This window comes from Hypanus sabinus, chromosome 1 (assembly GCF_030144855.1).
Source record: "Hypanus sabinus isolate sHypSab1 chromosome 1, sHypSab1.hap1, whole genome shotgun sequence".
NCBI classification, from domain to species: domain Eukaryota; kingdom Metazoa; phylum Chordata; class Chondrichthyes; order Myliobatiformes; family Dasyatidae; genus Hypanus; species Hypanus sabinus.
In genome coordinates this window covers 113,862,427-113,885,091 of record NC_082706.1, presented here as the reverse complement: position 1 = coordinate 113,885,091, position 22,665 = coordinate 113,862,427, and the positions used below count along the sequence as shown (strand labels likewise).

The following is a 22,665-nucleotide window of genomic DNA, read 5'->3' as shown; positions in this document are numbered from 1 at the left end:
AGCCAATAAATATTCACCTTGGCAGTATCTCCAAGATGAAAGCAACTACAATGATGGTCTCCCGTACCATCACTGCCCTTATCAACTCCAGAGACCTTCCATTCTCAATGAAAAAACTCATAATTCCCAAAACCTGCATTGCTCGCTTTTACCTCCTCCCTGAGATCTATAAGCCTGACTGTCCTGGTAGGCCTATAGTTTCAGCCTGCTCCTGCCCCACCAAACTTGTATCTGCCTACCTCGACTCCCATTTTGTCACCCATAATTGAGTCACTCCCTACCTACATCCAGGATATATCCCATGCCCTCCACCTCTTCAATAACATCCAGTTCCCTGGTCCCGACCGCTTCATTTTCACAATGGATGTCCAATCCTTATACACTTCAATTCCCCATCCAGAAGGCCTCAAAGCCCTCTGCTACTTTCTGGACAATAGACCTCACCAGTTCCCCAACACAACCACACTCCTCAGGTTGGCGGAACTGGTACTCACACTTAATAACTTCTCTTTCGGCTCTCCCCACTTTCTCCAGATCAAGGGTGTAGCTACGGGCACTTGCATGGGCCCCAGCTATGCCTGCCTCTTCGTGGGTTATGTGGAACAGTCTATGCTCCAAATCTATACTGGTACTACTCCCCAACTTTTCCTTCGATACATTGACGGCTACATTGGTGCTGCTTCCTGCACCCATGCTGAGCTTGTGAATTTCATTGACTTTGCCTCTAACGTTCACCCAGCCCTCAAATTCACTTGGTCCATCTCGGACACTTCTCTCCCCTTTCTTGATCTCTCGGTTTCCATCTCTAGAGATAGACTGTCCACTGACATCTTCTATAAACCCACTGACTCCCATAACTACCTCGACTATACCTCTTCCCACCCTGCCAAATGTAAAAATGCTATTCCCTATTCCCAGTTCCTCCGTTTCCACCACACCTGCTCCAAGGATGAGGCTTTCTGTTCCAGGACATCCCAAATGTCATCCTTCTTTAAGAATTGTGGTTTCCCTTCTGCCGTTATCAATGATGCCCTCACCCACATCTCCTCCACCTCCCGCACTTCAGCCCTCACCCCATCCTCCCGTCACCACAACTGGGACCGTGTTCCCCTTGTCCTCACCTATCACCCCACCAGCCTCCGGATCCAACATATTATCCTCCATAACTTCCACCACCTTCAACAGCACCCCACCACTAAGGACATCTTTCCCTCTCTACCCTCTCTGCTTCTCACAGGGATCGTCCCCCCGCGAATGCCTGGTCCACACGTCCCTCCCCACAGATCCCCCACCTGGCCCCTATCCCTGCAAGCGCAGGTGCTACACCTGTCCCTACACCTCCTCTCTTACCACCATTCAGGGCCCCAAACAGTCCTTCCAGGTGAGGCAACACTTCACTTGTGAGTCTGTTGGGATAATCTATTGCATCTGGTGCTCCTGGTGTGGCCTCCTCTACATTGGAGAGACCCAACGCAGATTGGGTCTCTCCATCGAGCACCTACGCTCCGTCCGCCACAACAGACAGGATCTCCCGGTTGCCACTCACTTCAACTCTCCCTCTCATTCCCATTCGGATATGTCCATACACGGCCTCCTCTACTGCTATGATGAGGCCAAAGTTCGGATGGAGAAACAACATCTCATATACTGTTTGGGTCGTCTCCAGCCCCTTGGTATGAACATCGAATTCTTCGGCAACTCTGGTAATTCTCTCCCTCCCCCTTCCCCATCCCACCTTCACTCTCTCTCCTCTTCTAGCTGCCAATCACTTCTCATGACCCTGCCTTCTTCTACTACCCATAGTGTTTTCCCCTTAGATTCCTTCTTCACCTCTCCTGCCTATCCCCTCCCCCACCCTTTGATCCTTCCTCTGATTGGTTTTCCACCCTCTCCCCACCTTCTTTATATGGCCCCTGCCCCCTCCTTCTTTAGTCCTGACGAAGGGTTTTGACTTGAAACGTTGACTGCTTCTTTCAATGGATGCTGCCCGACCTGCTGATTTCATCCAGCTTTTTTGTACATCTTGATTTTACCACAGCATCTGAGGTGTACTTTGTGTTTACAGTGAAAACCCCTGCACCTGCTTTTTTATGCTCCGAGCTTGTTAACACTGAAGCACTATTTGGTTCGACTCTCATGGCTCCAAGACACCATCCCGTGCACCATTAATCTTCAGGCCATGCCACTCAGGAACTGGTGCTAATATTATTTTCACGACTGTACGCGCTTTTGTAACTAAATGTGCTGTGTGTGACTATATTTTGCACCTTTGCCCCAGAGGAATGCTGTTTTGTTTCGCTGTATAGATGTGTGTAGTTGAATGACAAGTGAAATTCAACTTGAACATTTTCTCTTACACTCCTCAGACTTGATACTATCTCATTTGTGGACCTTAAATTAGATTTCTTAATCCAGAAAGAAAGGTATAACAGCAAAGCACAGGGAAAGGCAACATATTTGAAGAATTTTTGTGGGGTTTCTATGCAACGTGCACAGCAGAGTTCCTGCAAATGCATTAATACGCCTCCCCCTTTCCATCTTTGTGTAACCTTATTCTGCATAATACTCACTCTTTACTTTCATGAGCATTTGGCTGTGGTACTGGGTCAGTCAATCTCATTTCAAATTCATTACAACGCAGTGGAACCTCCCGGTAATGACTGATCAGTGTATAAAGACTGTCAAAGACCAGATTGTCAGTCAGGTAGAACTTTGTTGTGCCAGCTTCTTGTCGTGAGTGGATACGGCAATGCTGAACCCGTCCTGATCTCCTGTATAAACAGAAAATGTAGGTTACAGAAAAACCCGTTGATTATAGAAAACAGGTAAAGATTCTGTTTCATAGTATACCCAGGAGTAGTAATTCTCAGGGCAGTACTCAGGGCAATTAACTTTTTTGTTGAGAATCCTAACCAAAGGTCATTCTCTTAAATGTACTGAGCAAAATACGAAGAGAGTATGCTTATTCTCCTTATTTCATTTTAATCATGTCATTATTGGTACCTTTTAAATTCTGGTCAGGATTAACTCTAAAAGGGAGGAGAAAATATTTCAAGATGAGCTCACTGGCTTTTTGTAAACTTTGATGACCTTCCTTCTCCTCATGGAAATAGGTTTCTTTTTTGTAATTTATTTTTTTATTGAAGTTCATCAAACAAACATTTCCATAAGATGTATTTCAGACTTTGTACATATATATCACAAAATCTCCACAAAGTATTTATCTGGGGTATACACTTATAGAAAAGAGAGGAAAGAAAAAACAAGCAAAAGGAAAGAACTATGTACAAGTAAGGAGTGATTTTTTTTACAACAGATTCATTGATTTGTGAGAATAAAATCAGGCCTATGAGGCATTATGTAGTGAAAACATTTTTCCCAGTATGAATCAAATTTTTCCAGCTTATGATTAACAAATGCTGTTATCTTCTCCACTTTGTAAATGTCATTGTAATTTCCATCCATGCATTTAAAGTTGGGCTCTCCTGCGATAACCATTTCCTGGTAAGAGTCTTTTTACCAGCCACCAACAGTATATTCATTAAATATTCATCTCTTTTCAACCATTCTTGAGGTATATATCCAAAATATATGGTCTTACTCTCCAAGGGTATTTCACATTTAAAGATATCTTGTAGGGCATTGTGTATCCCCCTCCAATAGTTTTTGATAACAGGGCAGTCCCAAAAAATATGATAATGATTTGCATTTTGATTTCCACAATTTCTCCAGCAAACAGGGAGGTTACTATCATAATGGGATTTCTGAGAGGGTGTAATAAAATATCTTATCAAGTTTTTCCATCCAAACTCCCTCCATTTCTGTGAATTGGTACACTTCCATTGATATCTCCATATTGTTGTCCATTCATCCTCAGATATAATTATCCCTCCTTCCTTCTCCCATTTTGTTTTAATGTATGAAGTCAAATGTGTTTTAAGATTTGACAACCCCTTATACATACTTGAAATGATTCTACTACCATCATCTGAATTATATTCTAAAGAACTCTATCAAGATTGTATTTGCCTTGGTTACATTTTTAAGTGTCTTATTAACATATTGTCGCATCTGTAAATACCAATAAAAATCTTGTTTTTCTAATAAGTGTTTCTCTTTAAGCATTTCAAAACTGAACAGTGTTCCTTCTTTCATTATGTTGCAAAGAACTGTTATTCCTTTAGCTGTCCAATCCTTAAATCTAGCATCCAATTTATTTGGTGTAAAATCAGAGTCATATGCACACCATTTAAGAATTGCAATATCTCCTTCTAGATTATATTCTTTTATAGTAGTTTTCCATATATTAAGAGTCAATTGCACCCATGGGTTATCAATAGTATTTATGTACCCTTGCAGGTTGTTATCAGCCAAAATTGCTTGTATGGGGATGGGAAGTACCCGCTCCTCAATGTTTTTCCATTGAGCGTCATATGATGGGTTGCACCAACATATCACAGCTCTCAATGGTGCTGCAAAATAATAATCTCTAAGAGAAGGTAGGCCCCATCCCCCCCTTTTCCTTTGCTAATTGCAAAGTTTTTAGTCGAACTCTAGGCTTTTACCCTGCCAAATATACCTTGATAGCATCTTGTTCCATTCATTGAATTGATTTTGATTAATCTCTACTGGTAGGGTCTGAAAGAGATATAACAGTCTGGGCAGTATATTCATTTTAATAGACTCAATCCTTGAACTGAGACTGAAAAAAGGAATCAGGCTCCATCTTGCCACATCTTCCTTAATTTTTTCATATAAAGGCTGATAATTACATTCTGATAATTTTGCCAAAACTTTTGGCGTAATGATGCCCAAATATTTGAAAGACTCTGTGTGCCATGCCCAGGGGTATCGACTTTCAATTTCTCTTGGTGGGCTATAGTAATATGAATGTAAGGTCACCCTTCATTCTTCTGAATTCTAGTGAATACAGGTCCAGAGCTATCCTACGCTCTTCATAAGACAAGTCATTCAGTCCTGGAATCATTTTTGTAAACCTTCTTTGAACCCTTTCCAGTTTCAGCACATACTTTTTAAGATAAGGGGCCCAAAAATGCTCTCCATACTCAAGTGAGACCTCACCAGTGCTTTATGTAAAGACTCAGCATTACATCCTTGCTTTTATATTCTAGTCCTCTTGAAACGAAAGCTAACATTGCATTTGTCTTCCTCACCACAAACTCAACCTGTAAGTTAACCATTAGGGAATCCTGTACAAGGACTCCCCAATCCCTTTGTGCTTCAGTTTTTATTTCAATTTTCTCTCCATTTAGAAAATAGTCAACCCTTTCATTTCTTCAACCAAAGTGCATGACCATACACTTCCTGACACTGTATTCCATCTGCCATTTCTTTGCCCATTCTCCTAATCTGCCTAAATCCTTCTGTAGCTTTACTTCCTCAGAGCTACCTGACCCTCCACTTTCCCCTAAGGGTTCTTTTACCTTAAGCTCTCTAATCAATTCTACTTCATTGCACAAAACCCAATCCAGAAGTGCTGATCTTCAAGTGGGCTCCACCACGAGCTGCTCTAAAAAAATCAGCCCTTTCAGCATGCATTTTCTTTCTCCCATTGTAATTTGTAGGCCACATCTTTACTACTGTTTGGGGGTCTATATACAGCTCCCGTCAGTGTCATTTTACCCTTGCAGTTCCTTAGCTCTATCCATAAGGATTCAACACCTTCTAATTCTAGTCAGCTCTTTCTAATGATATGATTTCATTTTTTACCATCAGCACAATGCCACCCCCTCTGCCTTCCTGTCTATTCTTTTTGACACAATGTGTATCCTTGGACATTAAGCTCCTAGCTATATTCTTCTTTCAGCCATGATTCAATGATGCCTACCATATCATACCTACCAACCTACAACTGAGCTGCAATCATCTGCAATCTGCAATCAAAAGCTGCAAACTTTTAACTCTTAACTTCGTCTGAAGTCTTACCAACATCTGCCTCCACAACCTCTCCACTAACTGTTCTGGCAACCTAGTTCCCATTCCCCTGCAACTCTAGTTTAAATCCCACTGTGTAGCATTAACAAACCTTCCTGCCAGGATATTAGACTTCCTCTAGTTCAGGTGCAAACCATCTCTTCTGCACAGGTCCCATCTTATCTCGAAGAGAACCCAACGATCCAAAAATCTTATGCACTCCCTCCTACACCATCTCCTGAGCCATGTATTAAACTGTATAATCTCCCTCTAGTTCTAGCCTCACTAGCATGTGGCATGGGTAGCAATCCTGAAATCACAACCCTTTAACTTAGCACCTAACTCCCTGAACTCCCTATCCAGAAGCTCGCCACTTGTTCTACCCATGTCATAGGTACCTACACGGACCATGACTTCTGGCTATTCACCCTCTCACTTCGGAATGCTGAAGTCTTGATCCAAGATATCCTGGACCCTGGTACCCAGGAGGCAGCATATCATCTCATGGAATCTCGTTCTCGCCCATTGAACCTCCTGTTGGTTCTCCTAACTAACTAATCCCCAATCACCACAGTGTGCCTCTTTTCCCCCCTTACTGTCTGAGTCACAGGGGCAGACTCAGTGCCAGAGTCCTAACTTCTGTGACTTTCCTCTGTTAGGTCATTCCCCCCCCCCCCAAAAGTATCCAAAGTTATACATCTGTTGTTGAGGGGGATGGCCACAGGCTCCTTAACCCCTTTCCTCTTCCTGTCACCCAGTTTACAGTGTCCTACACCTTTAGTGTAACTACCTATGTCTTATCACCCCTTCACCCTCCTGAATCCAGACCACATTGATAACAAAGCTTATTGCTCAGTTAAGTAGCTGCTAATCACTGTAATTGAATGGAAAGAACATACAGTACTTGAAAGTGATGCCTGCCAGTCTAGAATTATTGCATCAAATTGAAGTGATGTCATTTTACAATGAAATTACTTTCCCTAAATTAAAATAAAGGCCACTTGCTTAGCAAGAGATCAAATCAGTGAAGCTTTGCTTGTTTCCAAATAATCAGGGTATATTAAATTTTGTGGGAATGAATTTGGGGAGATGCCACTTTTTTTGAACTTTTGAACCTCTCCCTGAGGTCATGTCTGTGACTCATTTCCAAATCACAATTGTACTTATTTGCATATACAGTATTGAATTCCTACAGTACTACAACCTGGAGTTCTAAGCTTCTACAAACTCATTTCATTCATTACGATGAAGGTTGTGAATGATAAAATGCAGGTATTACTAATCATAGTACAAAGATTCAGAAATGCGACAATCTGAAGAGTTTTACTGCTGCTTTTGTCCTTTACCCAGAGCGGTATTTTCTCAAGAAACCAAAGAAACTCAAGTCATTGATAGAAGGAAAGGAGTTATTAACTTCAAATTTTCTGCATAATCACTCAAAGAGTTGAATTGCACATGCACTTAATGAAGGCTGTATAACTCATCTCCTTCTACCTTAGGCCGCAAACTTAACAATCACCTCTGCTATGGACCACTTCTACAAAGAAGGGATCTGTATGCTCCACGACCACTGGACTAAGTGTGTCAATGTAGGACGCGACTATATTGAAAAATAAATGTGCTAGGTTTTCTAAGATTTACACCTTCTACCATAGGCCATGAACTTATCAATCACCCCTCATAATCAAGATTGCTGTGGTTTTGTATTTGTTTAGTCACATTCCTGAGATAGAGAGGGAGATATTCAGAAAAGGAAGGGAAGGCAGAGAGGGGCCATTCATGAAAGTGAGAGCAGTATGGAAATTGCAGGATAGGTAATAACATATGAATTTAGGAAGCATGCAGGTATTGATTTACAGGAAAATGAATTGAAGAAATGGGCCTCAAAAGGATTGAGACAAAAATAGTTCCTAATCCCAGAAAAAGACAGGTGTACCTTGGGCCCATCTAAATGCTCATGGCCACATATCTGATCTGTAAGGGCAAGTATAAAGTATGTAAGTGTGGGTGGGACACCAGGGAAGCACATGAAGTGTGTCCAGTAAATTATTATGATACTCATGATACTTTCTTGAAACTGAGCCATTGAGGACTGGCAGTCAACTCAGCACAAGAACCAGCCAACACACGGTGACTTCTGCTGTCAGCTTCTCAGTGCGTCTGGGGTCTTACAGCCCATAATCTGAGTATCTGTAGAAACACATATTTCTTCCATTCTTCCCCATTTTGGCTCTATTTGCTACCTTTCCCTTTAGTCAGTATTGACATTGACAATGAAATGTTTAGTAAGACGTGTAGCGACACTCTTTGACAGTGAAGTGCACGAACCAAACATTATTCCTTTCAAGATTCAAGACTATTTAATGTCTTTTCTAGTAGACACAACTGTAGAGGAGAACACAATAATTGTTATTCTGGATCCAACAATGCAGCCCAGATAAAAACTCAATTAGATTAAGAACACAATAATAAAAAATGCACAATAAATATACATATAGATTATATCAGAGATTGATTGTTGATTTTATGTCCATAAAGTGACCCTAAGCATAGGAGTGTTTGTATGTGAGGTGACTCTGATAAGAAGTGATAAAATAGTGGTGGTGAGGGTTGTGGAGGGCTGGGTTAATGAGTAGAGATGTTGATCAGCCTTACTGCTTGGGAAAAGTAACGGTATTTTGAGTGATACCCTGGTGTGGATGCTGCTAGCCTCCTCCCTAATGGGAATGGAACAAACAGTCCATGAGCAGGATGGGTGTGGGCTTCATGATGGTGCCCTCTTCTGGCACCTTTTTATATTCAGTATATACATGTCCTTGATGGAAGGTAGGTAGGTGAAAATCATGCATCGGGCAGTTTTGACTACGCATTGTCGAGCCTTGCTCTCTGCTACAGTGATACACCATGTTAGGATACTCTCTACTGTGGCCTGTTGATTAGATTGTTGTTTAATGATATAAAAGTGGTTCTAAATCCCTTCAAATAGCCCATCTGTTTAATATTGAGATTTGTTTAACTACGTGTCTAGTTGCTACCTACCAGAAAGACAGGGTATAGTCTCCCACAAATGTTTCACTCTCCCGGACAAGGAAGGTGCCGTCTTTTCCTCCAGTCTCTGTGCAGTACTCATGGAGAAGCTTCTCCGCTATCTGACGACCATCTCGCCCTCCACCAAGTTTTCCATGAAACCACTTTTCACTGAAGTGCAAATCATTGTTGTTGAATTCCTGATGAGAGCCACAAACCAAAATGTGTAAGCGCCTGATATCTGTGTTGAATATATTAAAACCGCTAGCTAGCCAGAGCTCTTGCTACCTTTTGGTGGAGAACTATAACAATTGCCTTATTTGAGAGTGGTTCTCTATAATGTTCTTCCAAAGCAATGAAGTGAATTTCAACAAAGAACAGAAAAAGAGGAGAAGCTGGGCTCAATTATTTTATCAGTTAATAATATTTTAATGGGGCTGCTACAGACAAAATTCTAACTGGGAAGACCATCGCACCTCTTTGCACTTCTGCCTCAAGTATTATTTGTTGTGCTTACTACCAAATATCACATACGTCTCAATCCATCCATACAGAGGCATGCAAAAGCCTGGGCACCCCGGTCAAAATCTCTGTCACTGTGAATAGTTAAGTGAATAGAAGATCAACTGATCTCCAAAAGTTATAAGGTTAAAGATGAAACATTCTTTTCAACATTTTAAGCAAGATTAGTGCATTATTTTTGTTTTGTACAATTTTGGGGTGAAAAAAGGAAAGGAGCACCATGCAAAAGTTTGGGCACCCCAAGAGATTTGAGCTCTCAGATAACTTTTACCAAGGTCTCAGACCTCAATAAGCTTGTCAGGGCTATGGCTTGTTCACAGTCATCGTAAGGAAAAGCCAGGTGATGCAAATTTCAAAGCTTTATAAATACCCTGACTCCTCAAACCTTGTCCCAACAATCAGCAGCCATGGGCTCCTCTAAGCAGCTGCCTAGCATTCTGAAAATTAAAATAAATGATGCCCACAAAGCAGGAGAAGACTATAAGAAGATATCAAAGCGTTTTCAGGTAGCCATTTCCCCAGTTTGTAATGTAATTAAGAAATGTCAGTTAATAGGAATGGTGGAGGTCAAGTTGAGGCCTGGAAGACCAAGAAAACTTTCCGAGAGAACTGCTCGAGGGATTGCTAGAAAGGCAAATCAAAACCCCTGCTTGACTGCAAAAGACCTTCAGGAAGATATAGCAGACTCTGGCGTGGTGGTGCACTGTTCCACTGTACAGCAATACCTGCACAAATATGACCTTCATGGAAGAGTCATCAGAAGAGAACTTCTCCTGCATCCTCACCACAAAATTCAGTGTCAGAAGTTTGCAAAGGAACATCTAAACAAGCATGAATAAACATCTAAACAAGTACTAACAGAACTGGAATGGAATCCATGGAAACAAGGCAAACAAGTAGGGAGGTCATGGAACTTAATATTGATTAAGGAGGAGGAGGTGCTTGATGTCTTGAGGCAAATCAGAGTAAATAAATCCCCAGGACCTGACAGGGTATTCACTTGGACCTTGAAGGAGACTAGTGTTGAAATTGCAGGGACCCTGGCAGAAATATTTAAAATGTAAATATCCATGGGTCAGGTGCCGGAGGATTGGAGGATAGCTCATGTAGTTCCATTGTTTAAAAAAGGCTCAAAAAGTAAGCTGTGAAATTATAGGCTGGTAAGTTTGACATCGGTAGTAGGTAAATTATTGGAAGGAATACTAAGAGATAGGATCTATAAGAATTTGGATAGACAGGGACTTGTTAGAAACAGTCAGCATGGCTTTGTGCGAGGTAGGTCATGTTTAACCAGTCTATTAGAGTTTTTCGAGGAAGTTACCAGGAAAGTGGATGAAGGGAAGGCAGTGGATGTTGTATACATGGACTTTAGTAAGGCCTTTGACAAGGTCTCGCATGGGAGGTTAGTTAGGAAGATTCAGTCACTAGGTATACATGGAGTGGTAGTAAATTGGATTAGACATTGGCTCAACGGAAGAAGCCAGAGAGGGGTAGTGGAGGATTGCTACTCTGAGTGGAGGCCTGTGACTAGTGGTGTGCCACAGCGATCAGTGCTGGGTCCATTGTTATTTGTCATCTATATCAATGATCTGGATGATAACGTGGCAAATTGGATCAGCAAATTTGCTGATGATACAAAGATTGAAGGTGTAGTGGACAGTGAGGAAGGTTTTCAAAGCTTGCAGAGGGATTTGGACCAGTTGGAGGAATGGGCTGAAAAATGGCAGATGGACTTTAATGCAGACGTGTGAGGTATTGCATTTCGGAAGGTCAAACCAAGGTAGAACATACAAGGTAAATGCTAGGACACTGAGGAGTGCAGTAGCACAGAGGGATCTGGAGTACAGATACATAATTCCCTAAAAGAGGCTTCACAAGTAGAGAGGGTTGAAAAGAAAGCTTTTAGTACATTGGCCTTTATAAATCAAAGTATGGAGTATAAGTGTTGGAATGTAATGGTGAGGTTGTATGAGGCATTGGTGAGACCGAATTTGGAGTATTGTGTGCAGTTTTGGTCACTGAATTACAGGAAGGATATTAATAAGGTTGAAAGAGTGGAGAGAAGGTTTACAAGGATGTTGCTGGGACTTGAGAAACTGAGATACAGAGAAAGGTTGAATAGGTTAGGACTTTATTCCCTGGAGCGTAGGAGAATGAGGGGAGATTTGATAGAGGTATAAAAAATTATGATGGGTATAGATAGAGTGAATGCAAGCAGGCTTTTTCCACTGAGGCCAGGGGAGAAAAATACCTGAGGTCATGGGTTAAGGATGAAGGGGGGAAAGTTTAAAGGGAACATTTGGGGGGGGCTTCTTCACGCAGAGACTGGTGGGAGTGTGGAATGAGCTGCCTGATGAAGTGGTGAATAAGGGCTCACTTCTGATATTTAAGAAAAACTTGGACAGGTGTATGGAAGAGAGGGGTTTGGAGAGATATGCCCCAGGTGCAGGTCAGTGGGACTAGGCAGAAAAATGGTTTGGCACAGCCAAGAAGGGCCAAAAAGCCTGTTTCTGTGCTGTAATGGTCTATGGTTCTATGATGCATTTTGGAAACAAGTCCTGTGGACTGATGAAATTAAAATAGAACTTTTTGGCCGCAATGAGCAAAAGTATGTTTGGAGAAAAAAGGTGCAGAATTTCATGAAAAGAACACCTCTCCAACTGTTAAGCACGGGAGTGGATCGATCATGCTTTGGGCTTGTGTTGCAGCCAGTGGCACAGGGAACATTTCACTGGTAGAGGGAAGAATGAATTCAATTAAATACCAGCAAATTCTGGAAGCAAACGTCATACCGTCTGTTTTAACAAAAAAAGCTGAAGATGAAAAGAGGATGGCTTCTACAGCAGGATAATAATTCTGAACACACCTCAAAATCCACAATGGACTACCTCAAAAGCTGAAGGTTTTGCCATGGCCCTCACAAACCCCGACCTAAACATCATTGAAAATCTGTGGATAGACCTCAAAAGAGCAGTGCACGCAAGACATCCCAAGAATCTCAACGAACTAGAAACCTTTTGCAAGGAAAAATGGGTGAAAATCCCCCCCCCCCAAACAAAAATTGAAAGGTTTTTAGTGGGCTACAGAAAGCGTTTACAAGCTGTGATTCTTGCCAAAGAGGGTGTTACTAAGTACTGACCATGCAGGGTGCCCAAACTTTTGCTTCGGGCCCTTTTCCTTTTTTGTTATTTTGAAACTGTAAAAAAATGGAAATAAAAAAATAATCTTCCTTAAAATATTACAGAAATGTGTCATCTTTATCTTCATGCCTTTTGGAAATCAGGTCATCTCTCTTAGCTGTCACAGTAACATAAATTTTGACAAGGGGTGCCCAAACTTTTGCATGCCACTGTATATCTAATTCCATGGTACTAATTATATTGAGCCAGGGATCAAACAGTAAATGTTGTCACAGAATTTGATGTACTAGTTATATCACATATTTTTCTTGGCTTTTGGAAAGCTCATCAGAAGCACATAATAAGGCTGTTGGTTAAGCTAGAACTACCAAATAGATTAATGAACTGGTCCAGAGCCACAATCATTATGTAGTATTTTTCTATTCCCTAACGTATCAGCCAACTACTCAAAAATGATGTAACTCTATTAAACGTGGAGATAATAATCATAAGAAAAAGCCTGCATCTCATCATGAAATGAACATTTGGGTTTTATTCTTTAGCCTAATGGTATCCATGGGACATTCTTAAATTGCAATAGTGCCCGATAATTCTACTGCAGCAAATATGTACAGCGAATTCCCAACAACAGTCTATGTAAATTAATTTTACTTTTTAAAGTATCGTGATGCAGTTCACCTGATGTGTGTGATATGATGAAGTGGCAAACGAAGCTGTACACTGAACTCCTACTGCAGCCTCACCAATGACGTATACCATTTTAACACAACTGTCTCCACTCCTGTGCTCAGTGCCCTGACTGATGAAGGCCAATGCGCAAAAAGCCTTTTTCACCAACCTGTCCACCTGTGATGCTGCTTTTAATGAGTTAAACACCTGTAGTCAATTGTCCCTTTGTTCTAATACAATCCCTAGTGCACTACCATTTATTGTATAAGTCTTACACTGGTTCGACTTTCCAAAATTCATCTCCTCACATTTTTCTGTATTGAGATCCACTTGCCACTCCTTACCTCACTTCCTGAACTGATCAAGGTCCTCTGTTAACCATGATAACTATTTTCACTATTCACAACGCCTCCTAATCTGCAAATCTACTAATCAAGCATTGTCCATTCATGTCTAAATCAGTTATACGAATCATGTTTAACAAGGGAAGTCATAGTAGGGTACAGGAACTGTGCTGTACAAAGGCTGCAATAAATCTAGTCAAGAAGAAAAGAAAAGCTTACAAAAGGTTCAGAGAGCTAGGCAATGTTAGAGATCTAGAAATTATAAGGCTAATAGGAAGGAGCTTAAGAAGGAAATTAGGAGAGCCAGAAGGGGCCATGAAAAGGCCTTGGCGGGCAGGATTAAGGAAAACCCCAAGACATTCTACAAGTATGTGAAGAGCAGGAGAATAAGATGTGAAAAAATAGGACCAATCAAGTTTGACAGTGGGAAAGTGTGTATGGAACCGGAGGAAATAACAGAAGAATGAATACTTTACTTCAGTATTCACTATGGAAAAGGATCTTGGTGATTGTAGTGATGAATTGCAGCAGACTGAAAAGCTTGAGCATGTAGATATTAAGAAAGAGGATGTGCTGGAGCTTTTGGAAAGCATCAAGTTGGTTAAATCGCTAGGACCAGATGAGATGTATCCCACGCTACTCTGGGAGGCGAGGAAGGAGATTGCTGAGCCTCTGGCGATGATCTTTGCATCATCAATGAGGACAGGAGAGATTCCGGAGGATTTGAGGGCTGTGGAAGTTGTTCCCTTATCCCAGAAAGGGAGTAGAGATAGCCCAGGAAATTACAGACCAGTGAGTCTTACATCAGTGGTTGGTAAATTGATGGAGAAGGTTCTGAGAGGCAGGATTTATGAACACTTGGAGATGTATAATACGATTAGGAGTAGTCAGCATGGCTTTGTCAAAGACAGGTCGTGCCTTACGAGCCTGATTGAACTTTTTGAAGATGTGACTAAACACATTGATGGAAGAAGAGTAGATGTAGTGTATATGGATTTCAGCAAGGCATTTGATAATGTACCCCATGCAAGGCTTATTGAGAAAATAAGGAGGCATGGGATCCAAGGGGACATTGCTTTGTGGATTCAGAACTGGCTTGCCCACAGAAGGCAAAGAGTGGTTGTAGACAGGTCATATTCTGCATGGAGGCCAGCGACCAGTGGTGTGCCTCAGGGATCTGTTCTGGGACTCTTACTCTTTGTGACTTTTATAAATGACCTGGATGAGGAAGTAGAGGGATGGGTTTGCTGATGACACAAAGGTTGGAGGTGTTGTGGATAGTGTGGAGGGCTGTCAGAGGTTACAGCGGGACATTGATAGGATGCAAAACTGGGCTGAGATGTGGCAGATGGAGTTCAACCCAGATAATTGTGAAGTGGTTCATTTTGGTAGGTCAAATATGATGGCTGAATATAGTATTAATGGTAAGACTCTTGGCAGTGTGGAGGATCAGAGGGATCTTGGGGTCCAAGTCCATAGGTTGACTCTGTGGTTAAGAAGGCGTACGGTGTATTGGCCTTCACCAATCGTGGAATTGAATTTAGGAGCTGAGAGGTAATGTTGCAGCTATATAGGACCCTGGTCAGACCCCACTTGGAATACTGTGCTCAGTTCTGGTCACCTCACTACAGGAAGAATGTGGAAGCCATAGAAAGGGTGCAGAGGAGATTTACAAAGATGTTGCCTGGATTGGGGAGCATGCCTTAAGAGAATAGGTTGAGTGAACTCGGCCTTTTCTCCTTGGAGTGACAGAAGATGAGAGGTGACCTGATAGAGGTGTATAAGATGATGAGAGGCATTGATCATGTGGATAGTCAGAGACATTTTCCCAGGGCTGAAATGGTTGCTACAAGAGGACACAGGTTTAAGCTGCTGGGGAGTAGGAACAGGGGAAATGTCAGGGGTAAGTTTTTTACTCAGATAGTGGTGAGTGTGTGGAATGGGCTGTTGGTAACGGTGGTGGAGGCGGATATGATAGGGTCTTTTAACAGACTTTTGAATAGGTACATGGAGCTTAGTAAAATAGAGGCTATAGGTAAGCCTAGTAATTTCTACGGTAGGGACATGTTCGTCACAACTTTGTGGGCCAAAGGGCCTGTATTGTGCTGTAGGTTTTCTATGTTTTTATGTTCCTAACGTACACCACTAGTGCAACACTTACAGTACACCACTAGTCACTGGCCTGTTTTCAGACAAAGGATACTTAAGTTACTTCAATATGTGTATGTGAGGGGATAAATTTGGCATTAGCAAAACTGAATACCACTGACAGGCTATTTTGCATGGATTTCTGATGACAGAAATGGCACAATTAACTTCATCTCTCAAGCTCAAGTATCACCACACAAAGACAGCCTGTTGTTGATAGTGCATCTGCACTTCAGAGTAGGTTGGTGCCCTCAAAGTAAGGAACCAATAAAAACTGCTTGCAAACCTCTTTCTGTTCTTCTTCCTCCTCATCCTCATTGTTCTGATACCTGGATGTTTCCTCAGAGTAATAGATCTTATTACTAGTCAGGACAAAGTAATGAGGACTCCAATTCTGCAAAGAATGAACACAAGTCTTTGTAAGATTACAATTCTGATTCTGTGTGCTCCAGTTTCCTCCCACATTCTTAAAGACATACGATTAGGGTTAGTGAGTTGTGAGCATACTCTGTTGGTGCTAGAAGCATGGTAATGCTTGCAGGCTGCCAGCACAATCCTCACTGTTTTGATTTGATGCAAAATGACACCTTTCATTGTATTTTTCAATGTACATGTGACAAATAAAGCTAATTTCGCTCTCTGTTTTTGTGTCTAGGGTCCATACTGACATTATTTGCCCCACTATGTGACTTTATCAGCCACAACTACATTTCTAGTAGTTACCAGAGAGCTCTTGAGAATAATTACCTTCTAACAAATTGCACTGTGGACTGTTTTTTTGCTTCTTTTCAGTGAGTCAGTGCAGGTGTTTATTGAAATTAGGAGCACAAATTACTGATGCAGAAATATGTGCATGATACTTATCCGATGCACTCTGTCAGGTTCATTTCATCCAGCTGACCTTTTAGTATGGGAACTAATGTCTTTAACAGTGCTGGGAAAGTGATAGAACATGCTTTTCAATTGCTTAATATATTGTGATCCTGACAGGAATACCACAGATATTCTGAATCTGCCCAGTGATCAAATATGAATAGGATAGAAGAAAAAGTTGCCCATCTTTCAAATCCAGCCCTTTTCTCTTTTGCAGTGAGAATTTTTTTCTGTTAAACCTTTTTCCTCTAAACTCTGATTCTGTGCACGTTAATGCTTTCCCATATTCTAATGATATTGAAATGAAGACTTGTAACACTGCACTAAATCATCATTTCAATTCGCTTTCCTCATCTTAACTTGCTTCTACAATCTTCAAGATTCAACATTTCCTGTATTATTCTCTGTGCTTGCACAACAAACCATAAGCTAATTCTCTCAAACAAATGCAAGTTCTTAGGAATGGAACAAAAGAATAATAGATTAATACCAGCAAAGAAAAGGTGGTGGTGCTGGTAAATGTGGGTTGTACTCACATGATCAATGGGATCCTCCAAATACAGGATTCCATTTTTAATGGAGTTGCTGATGTCATTTTCTGAATAGCTGGTTGATGAAACCTCTTCGTATAGGTTACCTTCCACCAGCTTCTTGTGCTTTATGTCAGAAGTAAAGAAAAAAATGAATATTATTATGTAAGACTGAAAGCCAACTCGGTAAACTTAAAGCACACAAAAGACTGCCGCATCTTCAACAAATGATACTTTTTGATTCACCAATCTAACAAGCTAAAGAAAATTAAGAAGCTGTCCTTCTGAATTAGATCAAAGGAAAAGGAATAGGCCATTTGCTCCTGTCAGCCTGAACCATTACTTAAAGAGATTGTGGCTGACCCACAACTAAATTTCATTGAAAAAAAATCTTCGATCTCAACACATCAAACAACTATCAAGTTTTACATGACAAGGTGTTCTTTCTCAACTTCTGTAAAGCTTGGTGCTATTTTTTATTGTCTGTACTCTACCTCTGTACTACCAGTTGAAATACCTTCTTTCCATCCATGATAATAATTCCTCTTAATACCTTGAAAACTTTGAGGCTATTGTCCCTTAATCAAATTCCAGGCAATAGACCCCTGCTAGGTGGAATCTCTTTGTAATTTAACCCCTGGAACCCAGGTATCACTGATAACTCTAGGTACCACTAGGTCAATAAGATCACCCCAGGGTGTGATGCCATTCACATTACCCTTGCTGTTATATAACAGGGATTAGCATAGATGTAGCATTCTTCCACGCATTCATACCCAAATCCGTTAGATACACAGCCATAATTCTATGAGCCTTGCTGAATGCTCTTAACATGAAGATGAAGATTAGCCCATGTGGTTCACTAACTCTTCAGATTTTCATTGTTTCTTGACTATCACCATTTAGAAACTCTTCTGTTCTATTTCTTTGAGTTCCAAGGTGGGTGATTTCACATTTAGCTATGCTAAGTTCCTTTACATATTGCTGCTGTTAGTATATTGTTAAAGTTACCAAAATAGTGCCCAGAGGTGATTAACAAAATTGAGTTCAATGCAGCATCTTTCCGACCATTTACTTATGTCGGCATTTTCAATGAGTAATGGACTTGCATCCCAAGATCTTTCTGTACATCAGTTCTCCTAAGTGCCCTGCCTTTTACTGTGTAGCTTCAAATTACATTGATACCCCAAAGTGCAACTCATACAATACCTCTGGATTAAACTGCATCTTTCATTTCTCATATTTTACTGATCTATATTCTGTTATATCCTTTGACAGCCTTCCTCAATATCCACACCAACAATTTTTGTGTTGTCTTCAAAATTACTGATCAACCTATCTATATTTTCATCCTAATCATTTAATAGGGAGCCCAGCTCTGGTCCCTATGGAACACCACTGGTCACAGCCTTCCAACACCACTCTGTGCCTTCTTTGGCCAAGCCAATTTTGAACCCCATCTGCCAAGTCTCTATAGATCCCGTGTGCTACAACATTTTGAATCTGCCTACCATGAGGGACCTTGTTGAATGCTTTACTAAAGCCCACGTATACCACATCTGCTGTTCGACCCTAACTGAATCATCTTCCTCAAAATATTCAACCACGTTTATAAGATTTGGCATTCCCTGCACAAAGCAATGTTAACTATCCCCAATAAGTCTATGTTTTTCCAGTTATAAATAGACTCTATCCCTAAAAACCTTCTCTAGTAATTTCCCTATTTGACATTAGGCTCACTGGGCTATAAATTCCTGGTCCGTCCCTATTGCTTTCTTAAAGAAAATAATTCTCCAGTCCTCTGGAACATTATCTCTGGTTAAAGAGGATACAGAGATCTCTGTCAAAACCTCAGCAATCTCCTCATTTGTTTCTCTCAGTTACCCAAGCTAGATCCCATCATGCCTTGGGGACCTATCCACCTCACTGTTCCTCAAGAGACCCAACGCCTCCTCCTTCTTGAATCAATTTGCCATAGAATGTCAACATAGCTCTTTATGATTCCATGGTCCTTCAAGACCTTCTCCTTGGTGAATACCAGTGTAAAGAACTCATTTAGTACCTCGTCCATTTCCTCTGGCTTCTGGCTCCTTTGCCCTTCAGTGATAATGCCCTCTCTCTAGTTACCCTCTTGGTTATAATGTACAGATAAAATGCCTTCGGATTTACCTTAATCCTACTAAATTGTTTTCCGGTTGCAATTGGTGTAGCTGCACACAACTGTTTGAAAGAGGTTTAGGATGTCCCTAATAGCATGACCACATGGAATAGATACTGCATATAATTTGACAGGTTATTAACTATGGTGGCAGGGGCTATACACTTGTTTGAACCATGCGAGATAATTCTCTGTTTGTTCCTTTGGAAAGTGAAATCTCTGTAAATTCTGCTCCTTAATGGGCTGCAGGAGGAAACACTGTTTCCTGTCTTTTCAGGTGTACAGGAATGGCTAATTTGTGCAATATGATACATCCCTTTGGAACAGAGATGGGGAGGAATTTCTTCAGTCAGAAGGTAATAAATTCTTGGAATTCATTGCCACAAACGGCAGCGGAGGCCAAGTCATTGGGGATATTTAAATAAGATATTGATAGGTTCTTGATTAGGAAGGGCGTCAAAGGTTACAGGGAGAAGGCAGGAAAATGGGGTTGAGTGCAATAATAGGTCAGCCATGATAGAATGGCCCAATTCTGTTGCAGTGTCTTATGATTACCACTCTCAGGCAGCACAAAAGAAGGCACATTCTAACAAGACAGATATTGTCTTTATTGGAAAAGTGGGGTTTTGTAAGAGTTCTGTAAATTATGATAAGAAATGACTGAGGATGTAAGCAACAAAAATGCTAAAGGAAGTTCCTAAAATAATAATACGATAAACGTTTCCAACATTAACTTCACTTCTGAATTAATTCATTTCTCTATGATAAAAATAATGCATAGATTGACTGCATATCACCAACTGTTCTCCATCTGCCATGAACTAGACAGGATTGTGGCTATGAACAGTCAATTGCATTGCATTGCAAAAAGCAACAGTTGCCATTGCCAGTTACACGTCTACAAAGGTCAGTGAAAGACATCAGTATCAACAGACAGTGTACAAGATAGGATGAATTTTTTCACTGTTCTATAAAATTGTAATATGCTGGCTGGTGGTGTAGTGGCACTTGCACTGCCTTTTGAGGCGAGTGGTCCCAGGTTCGAATCCGGCTGGCACCTTGCAGACTTTCCATCCATTCTGGGTTGAGCATCAAGCTAGCAACTCAGCCTCACAAAAAGCAGACAATTGCAAAAAGAAATGGCAAAGTTTGCCACCCAATGTGCCACAAAGTACAGAGGGGAACAGCAACAACTGGTATAATAGTTTGAAAGTAATGATTTATTGTTAGTGTGAATGCAATTATTTCTGCTGGCCAACAGTTCTTTTTATGCTTCTCCTTTCATTCTTAATGATGTTTATGGGCTTACATGTAAAGAAATATGAGGAGGCTTACATAATGTTATGGCTGTACAAAGACATGGTTGAGGCAGGGACAGGAATGAAAACCTAATGTTCCAATGGTTTTGATGTTTTAGAAACAATAGGGAAAGGACATAAATGTAGGGATGCGGGTGGTGGGGAGGAACTGTGCTGTTAATCAGGGACAATAGCACAGCCACACTCAAAGGAGACATAATGGAGAGCTCATCCACTGAGCCTACAGTAGAACTCAAAAATAAGACAGATGCAATTGCTTTGAACCCCAGCTAGCCACCAGGACACTGAGGAACACATATGCAGGCAGATTAGGGAAAGATGGTAAAACAACAAGATCGTTGTAGTGGTTGACTTCAATTTTCCTGATGTAAACTGGAACTTAGTGCAAAATGTTTAGATGGACAGAATTTGTTACGTAGATCCAGAAGGGCTTCTTAAATCAATATGCATATGCAGATAGTACTAAGGGAGAATGAGCCATATTGGACCTGGTGCTGGGTAATGAACCTGGCCAGGTGACCCACCTTTCAGTGGGAGAAAAAATAGGTAACAGTGATCACAATTCCTTAAGTCTTTAAATAGCTATAAAGAAGAATAAGTGTGCAGAAAATAAATCGAAGCAAAGGAAATTGTAAATGTACTGGGTAGGAACTAAAGATAGTTAATTAGAATAGCTATTTTTGAGCAAGTTCATTCTGAAATGTGGAGGGTGTGGAGACCAAATGTGCAGAGTTCAATATGTTCTAACAAAAAGGAAGGACAGGAATGGCAAAGTAATGGCTAAACAAGATAAAAGCCCATGGAATTACGGGGAAGTTACATACGTGGATGGAACGTTGGTTGATTGGCAGGAAACAGAGAATGGGAATAAATTATTCCATTCTGGTTGTCTGCCGGTTACCAGTGGTGTTCCACAGGGGTCCATGTTGGGTCTGCTTCTTTTTACCTTGAATATGAATGAATGATTTGGATTATGGAATAGATGGCTTTGTGGTTAAGTTTGCTGATGATACAAAGATAGGTGGAGGGGCCGATATTGCTGAGGAAACAGAGAGTCTGCAGAGACTTGGATAGATTGGGGGAACGTGCAAAGAAGTGGCAAATGAATTACAATGTCGGAAAGTGTACGGTCATGCACTTTGGTAGAAGAAATAAACAGGCAGACTATTATTTAAATGGGGAGAGAATTCAAAGTTCTGAGATGCAACGGGACTTGGGAGTCCTCATGCAGGGTACCCTTGAGGTTAGCCTCCAGGTTGAATGTTGGCATTCATTTCTAGAGGAATAGAGTATAGGAACAGGGATGTGATGTTGAAGCTCTATAAGGCACTGGTAAGACCTCACTTGGAATACTGTGTGCAGTTTTGGGCTCCTTATTTAAGAAAGGATGTGCTGATGTTGGAGAGGGTTCAGAGAAGATTCACTAGAATGATTCCGGGAATGAGAGGGTTAGCATATGAAGAACGTTTGACCGCTCTTGGACTGTACTCCTTGGAGTTTAGAAGAATGAGGGGGGACCTCATAGAAACATTTCAAATGTTGAAAGGCATGGACAGAGTGGATGTGGCAAAGTTGTTTCCCATGGTAGGGGAGTCTAGTACGAGAGGACATGACTTGAGGATTGCAGGGCGCCCATTCAGAACAGAGATGCGAAAAAAAAATTTCAGCCAGGGGTGGTGAATCTATGGAATTTGTTGCCACAGGTGGCAGTGGAGGCCAAGTCATTGGGTGTATTTAAGGCAGAGATTGATAGGTATCTGAGTAGTCAGGGCATCAAAGGTTATGGTGAGAAGGCAGAGGAATGGGACTAAAGGGGAGATTGGATCAGCTCATGACTTGATGGGCTGAATGGCCAACTTCTGCTCCTATGTCTTATGGTCTTATGGTAAGGAATCTTGGGTATCGAAAGAGATGGTGCATTTAGTCAAAATAGAGGAGGAAACATATGTAAGGTTTAGAAAGCTAAGATCAAACAATGGCCTTTAGAATTATAAAAAAGCC

At 41.1% G+C, this 22,665-nt stretch overlaps 1 protein-coding gene across 2 annotated transcripts in view; it reads right to left on the bottom strand.

The window, feature by feature from the left end:
- Positions 1 to 22,665, bottom strand: part of LOC132396783 (1-phosphatidylinositol 4,5-bisphosphate phosphodiesterase gamma-1-like) — a 256,980-nt gene that overhangs the window by 55,942 nt on the left and 178,373 nt on the right. For both annotated transcript variants that reach the window (XM_059974696.1, XM_059974691.1), the window contains 4 exons: positions 17,194 to 17,313; positions 16,071 to 16,178; positions 8,974 to 9,161; positions 2,571 to 2,771 (listed from right to left, as the gene is read on the bottom strand). In XM_059974696.1, the coding sequence (XP_059830679.1) occupies positions 2,571 to 2,771; positions 8,974 to 9,161; positions 16,071 to 16,178; positions 17,194 to 17,313 (617 nt within the window). The remainder of the gene's footprint in view (positions 1 to 2,570; positions 2,772 to 8,973; positions 9,162 to 16,070; positions 16,179 to 17,193; positions 17,314 to 22,665) is intronic.